We start from the raw sequence: 17,850 nt of genomic DNA, 5'->3' as shown, positions 1-17,850 counted from the left end.
CAAAAACGGTACAACAGTGACATGTAGGAGTCAATACACTTTCCAGGTTTTGCAAACTGAAAACATATAAATAGAAAAACAAAGAGCAAGTTTGTTTTATCTTCAGTACGAATCCTAAGTTATTAAGACCTGATTTATTTCGTAGAGGAAAATATCACTGCATCGTGTTTGTACTTTGTTGCATATAAATATGCTTCATGTGAACTTCTTCGCTTACGGCCATACCACCCTGAACACGCCCGATCTCGTCTGATCTCGGAAGCTAAGCAGGGTCGGGCCTGGTCAGTACTTGGATGGGAGACCGCCTGGGAATACCAGGTGCTGTAAGCTTTTTTTCATACACCAGGGGGCGCTGCTACTCCTCATCGGGGGACACAGCTATGGGGGAAAGACTGAGAGGTGAAATTTTATATATTTATCAAAAATGGCTGTTTGTGTGGGTTTTACTTGCACTAAGTTCAACATTTCATTGTACCTCTGATCACATTAAGACCATGAGAGGTGGGAGAGTTTTTCTTTTTTGGGTGGATGTGTTGGGCTGCACATAGCTAGAACCTGCCTCAGTGTAAGTTATCATGTTCACAAGTAATGATCTGGTATCATTGCTGAAAGATATACAGCAATCAAATTACAAATTACATCAAGGGCCAGTGTCCAGCAGGTTTTAGATGTGTCCTTGATCCAACACAGATGATTTAAATGGCTAAAAAACCTCCTCGGCATGTCTTGAAGTTCGCTAGAGGCCTGGTGATGAACTAATCATTTGACTCAGGTGTGTTGGCTCAGGGTGAGATCTAAAACCTGCAGGACACTGGCCCTTGAGGCCTGGAGTTCCACACCCCTGTCATAGATGATGACAGAAGAGTGGATGAAAAACTCAACTATCAGCAATGTGGAGGTGAAAAAAGAGTGATTAGAAGAGTGGGAAGATGGTTTTATTGAGGGGGTAGGCCTAAGGAATGAGAAGTGAGGTAAGGGTAAAGTGGTGTGGAGATGGGAGGAGACAGATAAGTAAAATAATCAGTATTTCTGCTACAAGAGCACTGAATTGTAAAAATGTTAATGTGTGCCTATTTGAGGAACTCCTTGTTGAAAGAATTTTTCATGTCACAGTTACACATTTTTTGTCCTATCGTCCTATCCTATCCTATTTGTCCTATCCTATTTTTCAGCTTTAAAAAGGTTTTGATTCGTATACAAAGCAGGATTTGTAAAGTGGTCGTTATCAAGGTACTTAACTAAAGCTAAACTGAATAATAGTTTTTATTAATAATTTTTAAAACGAACAAAAAAAAGTATTGTCAGAAGTGGGATTCGAACCCACGCCTCCATTCGGAGACCAGAAGTCCCGTGTTGAGGAAGGTTTGTCACCTTGAGTCTGGCGCCTTAGACCGCTCGGCCATCCTGACAACTGCGATCCCCGGCCGTCAGAAAGCTGTTTCTAGTAGGGGTCTGCTAACCAAAGTTTGCAGCTGAGACTTTGTATCACTTTGTAAAGACAAGCGGCATTTTTTAAAGAGTTTAGCGTAGAGTTTATTAAAAACCTTAAGTTTGTTTGGGTTACGGCTCACTTTTATTTTCTGTTTTTATTTCGTCTTTCCGTTAATAAGAAAAACATAGAGGCACCGCAAGGAAGAGAAAAGACAAAAAACACGACTCAAAGAGCCGACCTCTGTTGAGAATTGGACTAAATAGCTATAAATATGCTTCTTGTTAGCGCCACACTCGCTTACGGCCATACCACCCTGAACACGTTGCATTACATTATTCTGTCCGCCTTGTTGTTGCATATAAATATGTTTCCTGTTACTATGACAGTCGCTTACGGCCATACCACCCTGAACACGCCCGATCTCGTCTGATCTCGGAAGCTAAGCAGGGTCGGGCCTGGTCAGTACTTGGATGGGAGACCGCCTGGGAATACCAGGTGCTGTAAGCTTTTGCACTTCCACACACAAACTGCAGAGGGCGCCGCTGCTCTCTCAGTGGACAGGCTTTCAAAAACTAATACACTTGACAATGCTGTGTCCCAATTCAGGATCTGCACGCTTGAAGTACGCGCACTACGCGTACTACGTACGGTGCGTACGAGAAGTGCGGAAGTGAGAGGCTTGTGAAATGGGACGGTCTAGCCTTCGTCGCGCTGTTCAGGTTGCCTAGCAACCATGATACTAACCGCGAGAAACGTTACATACAGCTTTGTTTGACAGAAATGAAGGAGAAAAATGTTTTGTTGGTCATTCATTTTTGTCATGACATCACTTTGATTAGTTGAGTATCTGAGGCTGAGACCACGGGACTGTAAAACATGATTGTTGGGCTTCATTTCTGTGCTGAACAGTCATTTAAGATTAGTTAGTAAATAACAATTAGCTAATGTTGTTCATGAGACTAAAGTCATCTCACTGTGGTAATGTAAATATAATATGGCCAATATTATAGTATTGTCAGATTATTATGATATATATATATATATATATATATATATATATATATATATTATATATATATATATATATATATATATATATATATATATATATATATATATATATATATATATATATATATATATATATATATATATATATATATATATAGTGGGTGTATATAGTGTATATACATATATCACTGACTTATCATTATATATCTACAGTATTTCTGCTACAAGAGCACTGAATTGTAAAAATGTTAATGTGTGCCTATTTGAGGAACTCCTTGTTGAAAGAATTTTTCATGTCACAGTTACACATTTTTTGTCCTATCGTCCTATCCTATCCTATTTGTCCTATCCTATTTTTCAGCTTTAAAAAGGTTTTGATTCGTATACAAAGCAGGATTTGTAAAGTGGTCGTTATCAAGGTACTTAACTAAAGCTAAACTGAATAATAGTTTTTATTAATAATTTTTAAAACGAACAAAAAAAGTATTGTCAGAAGTGGGATTCGAACCCACGCCTCCATTCGGAGACCAGAAGTCCCGTGTTGAGGAAGGTTTGTCACCTTGAGTCTGGCGCCTTAGACCGCTCGGCCATCCTGACAACTGCGATCCCCGGCCGTCAGAAAGCTGTTTCACTGCTGCTAACCAAAGTTTGCAGCTGAGACTTTGTATCACTTTGTAAAGACAAGCGGCATTTTTTAAAGAGTTTAGCGTAGAGTTTATTAAAAACCTTAAGTTTGTTTGGGTTACGGCTCACTTTTATTTTCTGTTTTTATTTCGTCTTTCCGTTAATAAGAAAAACATAGAGGCACCGCCAGGAAGAGAAAAGACAAAAAACACGACTCAAAGAGCCGACCTGTGTTGAGAATTGGACTAAATAGCTATAAATATGCTTCTTGTTAGCGCCACACTCGCTTACGGCCATACCACCCTGAACACGTTGCATTACATTTGTTTTAGCGTCCAGCCTTTGTTGTTGCATATAAATATGTTTCCTGTTACTATGACAGTCGCTTACGGCCATACCACCCTGAACACGCCCGATCTCGTCTGATCTCGGAAGCTAAGCAGGGTCGGGCCTGGTCAGTACTTGGATGGGAGACCGCCTGGGAATACCAGGTGCTGTAAGCTTTTTTTCATTTATACACCAGGCGGCGCTGTTGCTTCGTTACAACAAGGCTTTCAAAACAATAACGAGTACTTGACAATGGCTGTGTCCCAATTCAGGATCTGCACGCTTGAAGTACGCGCACTACTCGTACTACGTACGGTGCGTACTCGAGAAGTGCGGAAGTGAGAGGCGTGTGAAATAGGACGGTCTAGCCTTCGTCGCGCTGTTCAGGTTGCCTAGCAACCATGATACTAACCGCGAGAAACGTTACATACTGCTTTGTGTGACAGAAATGAAGGAGAAAAGATGTTTTGATGGTCATTCATTTTTGTCATGACATCACTTTGATTAGTTGAGTATCTGAGGCTGAGACCACGGGACTGTAAAACATGATTGTTGGGCTTCATTTCTGTGCTGAACAGTCATTTAAGATTAGTTAGTAAATAACAATTAGCTAGATGTTGTTCATGAGACTAAAGTCATCTCACTGTGGTAATGTAAATATAATATGGCACAATATTATAGTATTGTCAGATTATTATGATATATATATATATATATATATATATATACTAATATATATATTTCCTATCACCTTAAATCTTCACTCGCAGACAAGTATCTGTATCTGTGTATAGATGTATTATACATAACAGACAAATATTGTTATTTTAATATGTTAGATATGATAGATTATGCTATATATAGATAGAGAGAGAGATAGAGAGATATATTAGATATAGATAGAGATAGAGAGAGATATATATATATATATATAGAGAGAGAGAGATGTAGATATATATATAGATATAGAGAGAGATAGAGAGATATATCTATATATAGATAGAGAGAGAGATAGAGAGATATATCTATATATAGATAGAGAGAGAGATAGAGAGATATATATATATATAGATAGAGAGAGAGATATAGAGATATATCTATATATAGATAGATAGATAGGGAGATATATCTATATATAGATATAGATAGGGAGATATAGATAGATAGATAGATAGATATATCTAGATAGATAGATAGATATATCTAGATAGATAGATAGATATATCTAGATAGATAGATATATCTAGATAGATAGATAGATATATCTAGATAGATATATCTATCTCATAAGATAGATAGATAGACCTCACTATCCTCACTATACTAATACTATAAGATACTAGAATAATAGATCTTCAATCTCTATCTATCTATCTATCTATTAGGTGCATAGACTAGATTATATCTCTACTCCTATTAGCATAAGCATAGATATATCTATACGTTATATAATAGATTAGATAGAATAAGCTCACATAATTTACATGATTATCTACTAGCGTATAGTACGAATAGATAATATCTATCTATATAAGATAAGATATACTATCTATCTATCTCTATAGATAGATAGACTAGATATATCTGAATCTCTCCTACGTAGATAAGATCTATTTCTAATCATATAACCTATGTCTATAGATAGATAGATAGATATATGTCTATCTATCTATAGATACGATAAGATACTGGATATACTCTAATATATATTCTATAACGCATAGATACCGACTTATATCGCATATAGTAGACTAGTATTCTAATCTATCTATCTATGCTATAGATACGTAATAGACTGAGATATATCTAGTCCTATGGGATAGATAGATAATGCTCTGATGCATATACTAGTCTATAGATAGATTAGATAGAGTATATAATAATCTATTATGATATGAATTCTAGATAGAATACGGTATAATCACATCTATGTATCTAATAGGACACCCACTATAATACAATAGTAGTATATGGTGTGGTGTGTGTCTGTGTGTCTGAGGTGGTGTGTGTGTGTGCATGTGTGTTGTGATAAGGCTTTACAACCAAGTTAACGCTGAAAGTACAGACATCACTAATGTCACATAACATTGCCGACATGTGGCCAACAGCAAAGTTTTAATGTTCTTCGTTATTAAACATTCGCACATAAATAAGTGACATCATATTCAGTACTTACTTTTGACAGTTCACTCTTCGGCCGCTCCCGTCTGCCGTATTTGCAGTTTGGAAAGCTTTAAACGAACTGGTAATATGTACTCCTGGATATCTGAGGCCAGAAGACGGTAAACTCAAGTTTTTAAGCATATATTATAAATTATCAGTTCAAGACCGAGACGGAGATCTAAGTAAAATACATAACAGCTTTTTAAGCACAGACTCGACTTTTTTTTTTTTTATTTATTGTCTCTGGCAGCACTTTACATGTAGTTAAACTGACATGTGATTATGAATGAATTACCCTGAAGGAGAAATGTGCGGATTATAAACTACGATTCTGTTTCCGTATTTTATTTTTAAACGTAAACACGGTTTATTAGTAGTATTAAAATGCATAGTAGTCTTAAAAGATGTCAGTGTTTTAAGAATGTTTTTTCATTCGCGGAGAAGGGACGATAATGTATCCTGTAAGATAACATGTTATATAAACGTAGTTAGCGAAGAACGACGAAAGAAATCAGCGTAGCCCACAGAAAGAAAAAAAGTATTGTCAGAAGTGGGATTCGAACCCACGCCTCCATTCGGAGACCAGAAGTCCCGTTTTACAGGAAGGTTTAACCTTGAGTCTGGCGCCTTAGACCACTCGGCCATCCTGACAACTCTGTCGAACGAGCCGAAACAAACACTCATATAATTACAACTCACTGTGTCACGATTGTGACTGCCAGAGATGCATCGAACAGCCATTTCTCCTTTAGGTTCTTTGACATCAGTTCAAACTGAGCTTAAATTCGTTTGTTTAAATGAAAGGATGGTTTGTTTCGCAGCTGTTTACGGAACAGCAGTAAGCGAACATTTCCGCCAGGGGCAGTATACATACGTTATGAAATACACTTCCGGTGCTTTTACACGTGATTCTCCGCCCATCTCTCACTACAGACCTTCGCTTACTACATAACAAGCTGCAGTCATCCTTATGAAATGCAAATACTGGACTGTGTCCACTGTTAGGGCGACTAAAGAGCCAATTGTGTAGAGAAGCTGCGCGTATTAAAATGTCCTTTTACAGGAATACTGTGTGGCTTGTCAAAGGACTCCAGGAGTATACAAAGTAAGTAGACAGTTTCCTTTTCTAATAGGACTCTATTATGTAGTCAAATGACTTGTAGTCTTAATTGTTTGCAGTACATATAGGCTACATAACCTTCTGACACGCCGCCCAAAGTTTAACTACATGTTTGCTTTGTTAGTGATAGCACTCGGTTACTGCGCGTTTGTGTCCGACATCATGCTACAGGTAAACGATTACACAATGCTGCAAGCTTACCTTATAATCAGGACTACAACCTCTTTAAAAGATGTTTGAAACAGTGAAAGTGCTTCTTACATATGTTTTCTGACGTGACCAGTAACCCAAATTAACACAGTGGATAAAGACATGTATAAAGCAGGAGAGTGTCATTTGGAGGAAGACTGTTTTACTTGATAAATTACCCAAATTATTAGGCCGTTATATTTTGTGATTTGCTTATGGTATGCTTATTGTATCCTAGTAACCACACCCAATAGTGATGACACTGTTACATCAGTGCATGTAGAAATATGGGTGACAGTGTAATGTGCTCACACATTCCTCTTTGCTCGTACCAGGAGTGGCTATGAAGCAGCAGCAAAGCATTTTGTTCCAGCTGACCTGGATGTAAACCTGAATGGAAGGTCCTTCATGGTGACAGGTGCCAACAGCGGGATAGGGAAAGCTGCAGCGCAGGAAATCGCTAAGAGAGGTGAGAGTCTCACAGCTGACAGAAGGCACTTTTCCTCCTTCCTTCTGGTATTTGTGTGTGTCAAATGTTGATCATGTTTTCCTTTGTGTCTGTAGGGGGAACGGTTCACATGGTGTGTCGAAACAAGGGGCGAGCAGAAGCAGCCAAAGGTGAAATTGTTGAAAGCAGTAAAAATGAGGTGAGATTTTAACTGTTCATCTGTCTGAGTTTTTTCTTTTTTATACAGGAGTTCTCTCCCAGAAATAAAGTGAAGCTTTGCTTTTTCTTTAATAAAAATATGCTCACATTCTTGTTTTTTTTCCATCAGATTTTTAAAATGTTCTGTAAAGAAACGTGAATGAAAATAAAGCAATCAAACAAAACAAAATAGATGAGAATATTCATACCTGCTTTTCCACCCAATTAGATTAGACTTAAAACTAACCCACACCTTTAATTTTCCTGTCTATTCCCAGAATGTTCACGTCCACATTGTTGACATGTCGAGCGCCAGGCAAGTGTGGGAGTTTGCGCAGAGCTTCTCACAGAACAACACACTGCATGTGTTGGTGGGTAACTGCAGATATGTTGTGGCTCATCTGCAGTAAACATATTTTAACGTTAACGTTAATCTCAATCTGTTTATGGTGGTTCTCAGATCAACAATGCGGGCTGTATGGTCAACCAGAGAGAACTAACTGAGGAGGGTTTGGAGAAGAACTTTGCCACGAATACGTTGGGTAAGACGAGAACACATATTTCAGATGGAAGTTTTAACAACAAAAAGGAAGCTGGGGTTTTTAAATCGTAACTTTGTGTAAAATGATAGTGTTCAACATTTTCTTTCCTGCAAAAATGACTTCTCAGGACTGACTGTAATTAAGATGGTCTTAAAAAAACTTCCAAAATAGGCAAAATGTAAAATATTAACATTAAAATAAGCATTTTGTATTTAAATTTAGGGGAGGTGATTGTAATGATCACTGGTTTTGGCCTTATTTGACAAATTATGTTGTTATTTAATGTCATTTCTGCAAATTTGCAACAAAAAAAGTATGTGAAAGACTAATATTGGCTATAAATAAAAAGTCTTTTGTGCGTAACTTTGTTTTTCAGGTACATACATCCTCACCACTGCACTGATACCTGCACTGAAGAAGGTCGAAGACCCGAGAGTGGTGGGTTGAATTACAACGGCACAAAAAAATAACCAGGATGTACAAATGCACGACTGAAAATGAACAATTTCTTCTGTTTCCGCTCCAGATTACTGTGTCTTCAGGTGGCATGCTCACACAGAAATTGGACGTGGACGACCTCCAATTTGAGAAGGGGACATTTGACGGGACCATGGCCTACGCTCAGAATAAAGTAGAGTGACTGAAAGACGTAGCGGTCTACAGAGGAATTGTTGTGGTATTTATATTGATATGCATTTTTTTTCTTTGTCTGGCAGAGGCAGCAGGTGATCCTGACAGAAAGATGGGCTGCTCAGAACAAAGAGATCCACTTCTCCAGCATGCACCCCGGCTGGGCAGACACACCAGGTGAAGAAAAGAAAGATACTTTAAAACTTAAGAATTTAACTGGAAGATAAATGTTTTTCATGGAATAACAACCTTTGACAAGAGAATGTTGTCTCTGTGACTTAAGTTTTGAATTTTCTCTCTGTAGCGGTCCAGACCTCCATGCCTTCATTCCACGCTAGGATGAAGTCCAAGCTGAGGACGGAGGCCATGGGAGCTGACACCGTGGTGTGGCTCGCCGTATCCGCAGCAGCCGCCAAGCAACCGAGCGGGCTCTTCTTTCAAGGTCAGAAAAAGACTTGCAAATATCTAACATGGTTTTCTCTGTAATCACAGAGAGAAACTAAGGAACTTGAAGGGTAGCAAAAGATATAAATTATGTATTAAGCACTTGCTAATACTTTACAAATGCTTCATTTGAATGACATCTGTGTCAGTTTCAACTGGATTCAACCAGCAGCAGCAATGACTGTTCCCACAGCTGGGACTTCAATAATGAGGCCACAGAAACGTTGTTTCGCAGTAACATGTCTAGAATTAAACTACGCCTTCAATCACAAATAGGGAAATCCCTCCATATTTCTTCTTAACACTCAGATTAATGGACTTTTTTGGGTCCCTGTCCACCCAAAAAATTCTAGCTACAGTCACACAGTAGTCTGGGAATTATGAGTCTGTCATAATCTCGCTGTAACGAGACTGGCGCCTTACAGCTCACCAAACTCATCCATACACCTCTCATTCCCCGTGATGATCAAGATGACTGCTGGAAAAAGCTCCAGCATTGAAATTCAGTCGTTTCCTCTCTAGCTCCTCCACGATAGCGGACGTTACTGCAGGCAGCAGAACTGTCTGCGCTCTATCAGCTGGTAGAGACTGTCTGTTGCCAAGATCGTAACATGCAGGAAAACCACCGATAGATTTGAACACCTGGACCAGTAGCAGTTTCACTTTTTGCATAAATCGGAAGCAAAATCGACTCTGTCATTTTTACAGTCATAAATGAAATTTGTAATCACAGGTTATTTAGTTTGTTCCAAAAGTTTAATCTTCAATAAAGTGATTCATGAGCGTAATTGTAGCTTAATAGTATTGATCAAAGATGTTCATGTTTTTGTGATGCTGCAAAACTCCTATATTTAAACTCATTTTTATAATCGATCACTTAAATGTCACACAGTTTTGTGTTATGTCTCATGTATTCGCATAAAATGTCTTTCAGATCGTAAAGGAGTGGCGACACACTTGCCCCTCGCCTCCTCCCGGTCAACACCGCAAGAGGAGGAGAAGCTTCTGGCAGCGCTGGACGAGTTCGCCCAAAAGTTCAAACCTTAATACCTCAAAAACAGTTTCTGTAAAAGGGGGAAAAAAAAACAAGCACTCCTCACAGATTACTAATGTTTACACAATCTTTTTTTTAATATACAGAAAAGCTTCAACCTCCAAGAACAACCTTTTACTTAAAATATACAAAAAAACAAAATCTAGTGAAGTAAATGTGGTTGTTTACGGAAAGATGACTTGTACTTTATTTTTGCTCCTTGGTTAATCAAAAATAAATAAATATATATACTTCCTATTTGTAAAGCTTATGAACATATGTACACACTAACAATTATGCATTTTAATTTATGTTGAATTTCTTATCTGATTTCATTAAATAAGAATTTTACCTGTTTACTTGCAGTTTCTTCATAAGGGGTTGTGTGCACCTGTGTTTCTGGTGTATTTTGGCTACTTTGAAATGTAATTTTTAAAGACGTTTCTCCCTGGGTGGATCATCTCCTTTTGCATGTGTCATGTGTTGCAATACCTGGGGAAAAAGGAGAAAGTCTGTGTTGCCGAGCAAAGTCCGATGAAGCTGCTGAAACGAAGACTCCAGTTAAAGTCGTCGAATATCTGCCGGTTTCAGTTTGCAGTCAAAGAACTCAACACTGCAGCAAGAGCCCTAAAATCACAGCTGCGATCCAATAAACAAACACTGGACTCAAATATAGTTGAGCAGGTGAATACCTCCTCTTTTAATATGTAATTTATACACATAATTACATTGAAGGACACAACAACAATTGTTTTCTTTCCTGGGACAGAAACACAGACCACTGGCCAAAGACTGATTTATTGCATCCATTCATTTTGAATGCAGAAATCCTATATTAGTATCTAGAAAGATGTGCATCTCCTGTGCAGTCTGGGTTTTCACATCATTGTGAAAACCCAGACTGCACCAATTATCACTTCCACGTGCACTTCACATGATGCCAGCAAAGAAAAAAGCTGCTTTGTTGCAGTTCTTTGGATTTTTTTGTACTCCTGTTCCACGCAGGCACCACATTACATTAGATTCAATACAGAGTGACAATAAATGAGCTTGCCGTGCATTCGAAATGACACAATTACTATAACGGAGCTGAAACACTGGTAAGGACCTTTAAAGTCTTAGTACCCAAAGTTTCACATTCACAAGTAAACAGCTGCTATACTTTTATTCGTGGCTGTAAAGTGATGTACAGTTTTCCATCGTTCTATAGTTGTAGAAAATCTCATCTTTGGGCTTGAACTGTACGAACACTAAGAATAGTTATCGGCTGAGCAGATCATTAAAGCACAAGTGTAATGATAACTAAAGACATACTTAGTCTTCACAGCATGAACTTGAGATATTTTTGCTTGTTGATTCCAGTGCATCGACAGTAAAGTCAGTCAGTATCGAGACGTTTAAAAACAGTAACAGTGGGGACAAATCAATGTCGTGTTCGTTAGCTTACTTTCTATTCTGTGCATGCTGCCACTGACGAGCTTGATGATATGTGCTTTTGAATGTCAAAAACGTTTAAACCACACTTACAATAATAAATAATCTCAGAAAACAGTTCCACAGCTGTAAAGGACAGGAAGTACAAAATGTCAGCTGGCTTCATGCTAGATTACACAATCTGAAAGGTGCGCTCTGCACATCAGTGGGTTTAGATAAACACTGTGTGTGCTTACACTACAACAACAAGAGTCTGCAGTATCATCAGTATCCTTGAAAACTTCCCAACCTTGTAAACTTTGGATTTCTTGCTCATACTGTCAATTTGTTACAAATTTGCTTGTTCTGACATGATACAGAAGCGTGGTGAGGTTGCAAACCAAAGAGCATCCATTTGCCTGGAGTTTTTTTTACCAGACCAGTATGAAAACGCCACGAGGTCTGCATGATATCCAGTCTTTTAACACTCAGTGGACTGGGTGCATCTACATCTGAGGCCTCCATGTGTTTGCACACCAGCATTACAGTGAGTACAGAAGACATAAAGCTCCTAATGTAGGTAATGTAGTTTATGCAGGTTTTTTAAGTTGTTTCCATCCACAAGCGTTTCAGCATAAATCTGAACTAAAGCTGCGTTTTATGCTACTTCTTCCCTCTAGTGCTTGATATCAGGTGTTGCAGCCTAAGAAAAAGTCTCCCTCGGATGATACTGTCAGGTCAGACCAGACGAAAAACAAAAAAAACAAAACATGATTTGTATAATAAGCGCACACAGTGTGAGTGATGTGAAGCACCTGAGAAACAGCACACCTGCCGACATTAATGACATGCTCACGAGCAGCATTTACAGGCAAGAACTAGAACATCTTCTACACAAGTGACACCTGTTTTGTTTATTTTTACTGCTCGAGGCTGTTTTTATTTTAGGTTCTATTTTTGACATTTAAACCTGTAAAACACCCAAATGTTCAGTGCTTACTATGAACATATTGTATTTTCTGCTCTTAAGACACATGTGAGTGCCATGCTGCATTGATGATTATACTAAAACAATAAAATAAATGAAATAGTTGGGAAAACCTAAAAAAAAGATAAAAGAAAGTAAGTTTGTGAGAGAATTGGGCAGTTTGGAGGCTCACACTTTGCTGCTATTTCAACTACAAACATTTTTTGTAATATCAGCCTGTATATACAGACAACAAAGCCTAGGGTCTGAGGGTTATGTCAGTATGTTATGCCAAAAAGACGACATTTTGTGTTAAACAGGTCAGTGTGACAGTTTAGGTTGTCACTATAACAGGTGGCAGGTACCTAATGTTAAATGGAATATAATAAAAGGAGCGTCACTTTTAAATTCTCTGTCTGCAGAAGGTAAAAAACAACACGTGCAGGTCTGAACAGCTGCTGGTGCAAATGAAAATCATAAGCTCCTGTTTTGTTAAGGATCTGCAGCCAGTTCAGTAGGAATGCACGTTTGATTTTGCCAGTCTGTTTAACAAGGTGCTTCACATCTACAGAAAATAAAGTCTGGGTTTGACAAGTTCCCGCAGTGCAAGCAGGTTTCATAAGACTGTTTCATGAATTTCCAGTTTGAAACTGGAAAGGAATGCATGGAAATTAAGTAAATGAGGTGTGTCGATAACTTACAAAGGGAAATGCCTCAACCTTTCGCACACTGTACAGACACACATACACAGAGAGACCCACCATCCACCAGCAACTCTCTGTAACCTTGTGTCAAACAAAGCCTGTATGGTTCTCAGGCTTCACTGGCCTGCAGTGCCCTCGCTGTAAATGTTCAACAGCAACCGCTACACGTTAAAAAACTGCTAAATATTATCCAGATGACATCGATCCTGCTGGAGCTCTCACCCTGTTTCTCTTCCCAGTGGTACTGGCACCTCGACAGTTTGTCAAACAGATTTCTGCTGACTGCTTGTTATCCACAGATCTCAGGACACCACAGGAGTCATGTCCCATAGCTGCAGACAAAACACAAGTAACCGTCAGTCCATTTAAGCAGAAACAGTTAAAGCTGTGTTTCTGTGACCCCCCCTCATAGCTCAGACATGTGCAACACTATCATCATCCGTTTGTTGGATTTGAATCAGATACTCTATGTAATTTGTCGACTTTAACTAATGCAATTTTTAAAAGACAATAATTTAAGCGTGTTTTTGACTAAATTAACACGTGAATTTTTTAAAAATAGGAGAACAATATTTGACCCAGTAGCTAGAACTGGTAATCAGCAGAGAGGCAGTTATACAGTCAACAGGGTGGGTCAAAGAAGAAATACTGTGACGTACATTATCACTTTGTTTTAGAATATGATTACTGACACACTGGGGCCCAATATAAATGTTTTTATGAAGGAACATGCGGGCTCTAAATCGACTCCTCCACATATTTGACTTTCCAGAGTGGCTACTTAATGGCTCTCTATGGTGGAGCTCAACAAATAAATGACAAAAGGGCAGAAAGCAAATTAGTTAACTGAACTGACATGTTATTAAAACCAAGACCAGAACGGAGAAAACCTGATTTTAGCTATTTTTTATTATATTCGTGCAATGTATCGAGTACTGCAGAATAACTCAGTTGTGCTTACAGTTACTCTGCTAGTCATATATATCTATATCTATATCTCTATATCTATATCTATATCTCTATATCTATCTATCTCTATATCTATATATCTATATCTATATCTATATCTATATATCTATTATCTATATATCATCTATCTATATCTATCTCTATATCTATCTATCATATCTATCTCTATATCTAATCTATCTATCTATCTATCTCTATCTCTATCTATACTATCTATATCTATCTATCTATCTATCTATATCTATCTATTCTATACTCTATCTATCTATCTCTATTCTATCTATCTATCTATCTCTATATCTATCTATCTATCTATCTCTATATCTATCATCTATCTATCTATATCTATCTATCTATCTATCTATCTATCTATATCTATCTATCTATCTATCTATCTCTATCTATCTATCTATCTATTATCTATCTATCTATATCTATCTATATATCTATATCTATCTATACTTAATATATAAAATAGACAATTTAATTCTTTTAATTAAATCTTTTTCAAGTACATTGAAAAAGCCTGCACTGTGTATTATTTTACTAAAGGGAAAATTATATTAGTGCATAGCGCAAAGAACTACCTGTTCACATACCAGCCAAACAGTGTGAAAGCTCAGTAGTCACCACTTTAGTAGCTCCCTGTAAGAGGCATCTGACTCTTAAGTAGCAAATATTCTCCAGCTCACTCTTCACCAGCCAGTCTCCAACTTTGTCTGTCAGAGCTGCCCGAGAGGCCCAAAACAAATGTGTTCCCTCTGAGTGACTTCGGATTCTCCAAGCATTTAATCTAAATACGCAACACATCCTGATGTAAGGTTTATTAATGGGTGTTAGACTGACAGTCATAGTGTAGCACACCGTTTCCAGCTACCTGCAGTGTTTTATAGGCTTTCACATGCTCTGGATTTCCTTAAAATGAATAAATACTTGAAAAAAGACTTGACTACCACCTCGGACACTGGGGCAGTCCCCCCTAAAAGAGCAGTTATTTTAAGAGCAGGGATTGTAGCATAAACAAGCACGTCTAAACGGGCTGAAAACATAACCCTCATGTCTGAATGACCCGAACCCCTAGCTAAGGGTTACTGTCTGTGCCGCACGCCTTATCCAAGACTCTCAAACACAACAGACACTCCTTGTACTTTTCCAGACCTTGACAATCTTGTCAGTGCCAGAGGTGAGCAGATTTCCAGTGGTGGGCTCGTAGTGCATGTAAACAATGCTGTGCTTGCTGTCGTGGAAGGTGGCTGTGGGTGCTCGACTGCAAGACACAAAGGCAGCGCCAGCGGTTATAGTGTGCGAATCACTGGGAAAGCTACAAAGGCTCAGTATATGACAACAACAGAAGCTGATTGTTACTCACTCCTCGTCACTGATGGACTCGTGGCAGCTGTCACACACGCGCACCTCGAACTCGAATCCCATGAGGGGGATGGTGGAGCGTTTGGACGAACATTTGCCGCACACTGCCTGGCCGCACTTCCTGCAGTGGTGCTGAGCACACAGGAGGATACGAACACATCAGCTTTCATTCAACATCTTATTTCTCATCAAAGAAATGGAGGTGGTGTTTTGCTTTTTGTTTTGTTTTGTCTTACAATGAAATGTTTAGCAAATTTATACGCCAAGTCAAGGCCAAGTTTTGAACTTTGTGTTTCGAAAGCTACAAGAAGATACTGGTTGTGATGCATTTTGATAATTCCTATCCAGCAGACAATCTCTCTCTCTCTAGGAGACTGTGTGAGGTCTGCAGACAGCTGCAGCACACACACTTCATCACAGCTGTAAGTCTGAATGAGACTTTGAGGAACATAACATAACACTGACCCGTGTCCAAATAACAGAATCAAACTAGCAATGTTAACCATCCAACGTCTGAAATCGGCTTAAATCAGACCACTTCAATTCATTTCCAAGAGTCCACACGCGTTGAAACTTCAGGTAAAATGTTCTCGACTTCTCTTTTTATTATAACATCTGTATCTGCATTAAGCATTAAAAATGCAAGACCACCAACCTGGTAGATTTTCTTGTTTTGACACTGAAGTTTTATTTCATCAGCTGCATACAGCTTGAAGCACTCTATACACATTCCTCAGTGATGCTGAAACATTTTTGTGTACAGTCAAAAATCTTTGTGTTTTTCCCCCCTCCAGTGCAGTGAAATAGAAACACCAACATTACAGCGCTTTGTGTTTGGTTCTCGCTACACAATGTTTCAACAGACTGCTGTGCAGTCAAAAAAACGCCTATTACTGTATCTTTGAACTGTGATTCGCACACACACACACACACACACACACACACTTGGAATGAGTAACCACAACATAAAGCAGTTTCTGAAATTGAGGCAATAAAACAGCCACAGGATGTTTGCTTGCCATTAGCGTGGCAGAAGTGAAGAGTTATAGAGACTTGTTTGTTAGAAAGCTGTTTGGAATACGTTTTGAGTGCGGCTGAGCTGCACATCACTGAATCTGCTGCAGCAGAGAAGCTGAGTTATGATATATTTGATATATAATAACTTGTATTTTTAAAGAAGAGTGGAAATAAAACAAGGTGCTCGGCTAACGGGCGTGCGCTCAGTACCTGCCGTAGGCCGATCTTCTTACTGTCCCACATCTGTTTGAAGTTCCAGAAGAAAGGCTGCTCACACTTCTGACAGGAGTCGCTGTCCAGCCATTCTGGGGTCTGTGGAAACGCACATTTCAAAACTCATTTGACTTCCAACATAAACACTGGAGAAATATTTAAACCTGCCAAATCAATTATTTTTTCTTATATTGCTGACCCAAGAGAGACTGAAGCTTTTTCTACAAATTGAGGGTCAGAAGATGGTTTAGCCCAGTTTAAATGTCGTGTTTATTCAATAGATCTCAGCTACTTCCGTTCCTACGTAAATAAAAGTGTAAAAGGATAAATTATAGTCAGGGAGGGAGGGAGCTGTTTATATGTTTTGCTGTACAGCAGAAATAAATCCAAATTCACTCTGACAACATGACATCAGGAATCAGGATACTGTTATTTTTCCAGAACAAAAACACTTCCCCCGAACCTTAGTCTGTATAAAACATGTACCGTAAATCCCGGACTACAGAGCGCACCTGATTAAAAGCAGCATGCTCTCATTGTAGAAAGAAAATTAATTTTGTACTTGTACAGGCCGCACCGGATTTTAAGCCGTATGCGTTTCACCTGTAATATGAGATATTTACACAGAAATACTACACGTGAGGATTTTTAACGTTTAATTTAATCCGTAAGGTAACATAAACGTTATGGTAACATACAAAAATACATACTTCAAATGCTTTTTTTCCTTGAACAGCGCCTGTAACACGGCTACCTCTAAGTATATGTACTGATCGGTAACACACAAATTACGTTGCTTGTGGGTTTTTTACAGAAAGGTGCACAAACAATATTACAACGTCTCTTAACAACCGATAAAAATATATACAGTACATATACACTACTTATCATTTTGATTGGTCTACTGTTACCAGGCAAAATGTTTTTGGCTGCATGAAAAAAAATATGCATTAGCCGCACGTCAGTATATGCCACAGTGTTCACAGCGTGGGAAAAAGTAGCGGCTTATGACCGCTTAGATATATATCTATATACATA

General features: G+C 38.4%; 2 protein-coding genes and 6 non-coding genes across 8 annotated transcripts in view; 4 read left to right on the top strand and 4 right to left on the bottom strand.

Annotated features, from left to right (window-relative positions):
* Positions 1-211: 211 nt before the first annotated feature.
* LOC121812122 lies at positions 212-330 on the top strand. Its single transcript, XR_006052881.1, has one exon. It is a non-coding gene; the product is annotated as a 5S ribosomal RNA (ribosomal RNA).
* Positions 331-1,299: 969 nt separating this feature from the next.
* trnal-caa lies at positions 1,300-1,409 on the bottom strand. Its single transcript has 2 exons — positions 1,372-1,409; positions 1,300-1,345 (listed from the first exon to the last, which is right to left on the bottom strand). It is a non-coding gene; the product is annotated as a tRNA-Leu (tRNA).
* Positions 1,410-1,820: 411 nt separating this feature from the next.
* LOC121812121 lies at positions 1,821-1,939 on the top strand. The gene has a single exon (XR_006052880.1). It is a non-coding gene; the product is annotated as a 5S ribosomal RNA (ribosomal RNA).
* A 991-nt stretch (positions 1,940-2,930) lies between these two features.
* trnal-caa lies at positions 2,931-3,040 on the bottom strand. The gene is made up of 2 exons: positions 3,003-3,040; positions 2,931-2,976 (listed from the first exon to the last, which is right to left on the bottom strand). It is a non-coding gene; the product is annotated as a tRNA-Leu (tRNA).
* A 411-nt stretch (positions 3,041-3,451) lies between these two features.
* On the top strand, positions 3,452-3,570 carry LOC121812120. The gene has a single exon (XR_006052879.1). It is a non-coding gene; the product is annotated as a 5S ribosomal RNA (ribosomal RNA).
* A 2,529-nt stretch (positions 3,571-6,099) lies between these two features.
* On the bottom strand, positions 6,100-6,208 carry trnal-caa. The gene is made up of 2 exons: positions 6,171-6,208; positions 6,100-6,145 (listed from the first exon to the last, which is right to left on the bottom strand). It is a non-coding gene; the product is annotated as a tRNA-Leu (tRNA).
* A 250-nt stretch (positions 6,209-6,458) lies between these two features.
* On the top strand, positions 6,459-10,516 carry dhrs12 (dehydrogenase/reductase (SDR family) member 12). The gene is made up of 10 exons (XM_005945002.3): positions 6,459-6,662; positions 7,202-7,335; positions 7,431-7,513; positions 7,791-7,883; positions 7,973-8,054; positions 8,431-8,492; positions 8,581-8,685; positions 8,771-8,861; positions 8,989-9,126; positions 10,063-10,516. Exons 1-10 carry the CDS (start codon positions 6,607-6,609, stop codon positions 10,173-10,175), a joined length of 957 nt encoding a protein of 318 aa, XP_005945064.1. The 5' UTR covers positions 6,459-6,606; the 3' UTR covers positions 10,176-10,516.
* Positions 10,517-12,497: 1,981 nt separating this feature from the next.
* Positions 12,498-17,850, bottom strand: part of wdfy2 (WD repeat and FYVE domain containing 2) — a 36,530-nt gene continuing 31,177 nt past the window's right edge. The window contains exons 9-12 of the mRNA XM_014340945.2: positions 16,810-16,911; positions 15,584-15,714; positions 15,373-15,481; positions 12,498-13,577 (exon numbers count right to left, since the gene is read on the bottom strand). Coding sequence (XP_014196431.1) covers positions 13,548-13,577; positions 15,373-15,481; positions 15,584-15,714; positions 16,810-16,911 — 372 coding nt within the window. The 3' untranslated portion in view covers positions 12,498-13,547. The remainder of the gene's footprint in view (positions 13,578-15,372; positions 15,482-15,583; positions 15,715-16,809; positions 16,912-17,850) is intronic.

Source organism: Haplochromis burtoni, unplaced genomic scaffold (assembly GCF_018398535.1).
Source record: "Haplochromis burtoni strain Fernald_Lab_line unplaced genomic scaffold, NCSU_Asbu1 Contig_440, whole genome shotgun sequence".
Classification (NCBI taxonomy): Eukaryota; Metazoa; Chordata; class Actinopteri; order Cichliformes; family Cichlidae; genus Haplochromis; species Haplochromis burtoni.
This window is presented reverse-complemented; position numbering and strand designations above follow the sequence as displayed.

Bases quoted from the DNA above. Each gene is read 5' to 3' on its own strand.
- dhrs12 (XM_005945002.3), top strand. From the start codon at position 6,607: ATGTCCTTTTACAGGAATACTGTGTGGCTTGTCAAAGGACTCCAGGAG. The intron at 7,514-7,790 runs GTGAGATTTTAA...GTCTATTCCCAG, and splicing joins TTGAAAGCAGTAAAAATGAG to AATGTTCACGTCCACATTGT. The intron at 9,127-10,062 runs GTCAGAAAAAGA...AATGTCTTTCAG, and splicing joins GAGCGGGCTCTTCTTTCAAG to ATCGTAAAGGAGTGGCGACA.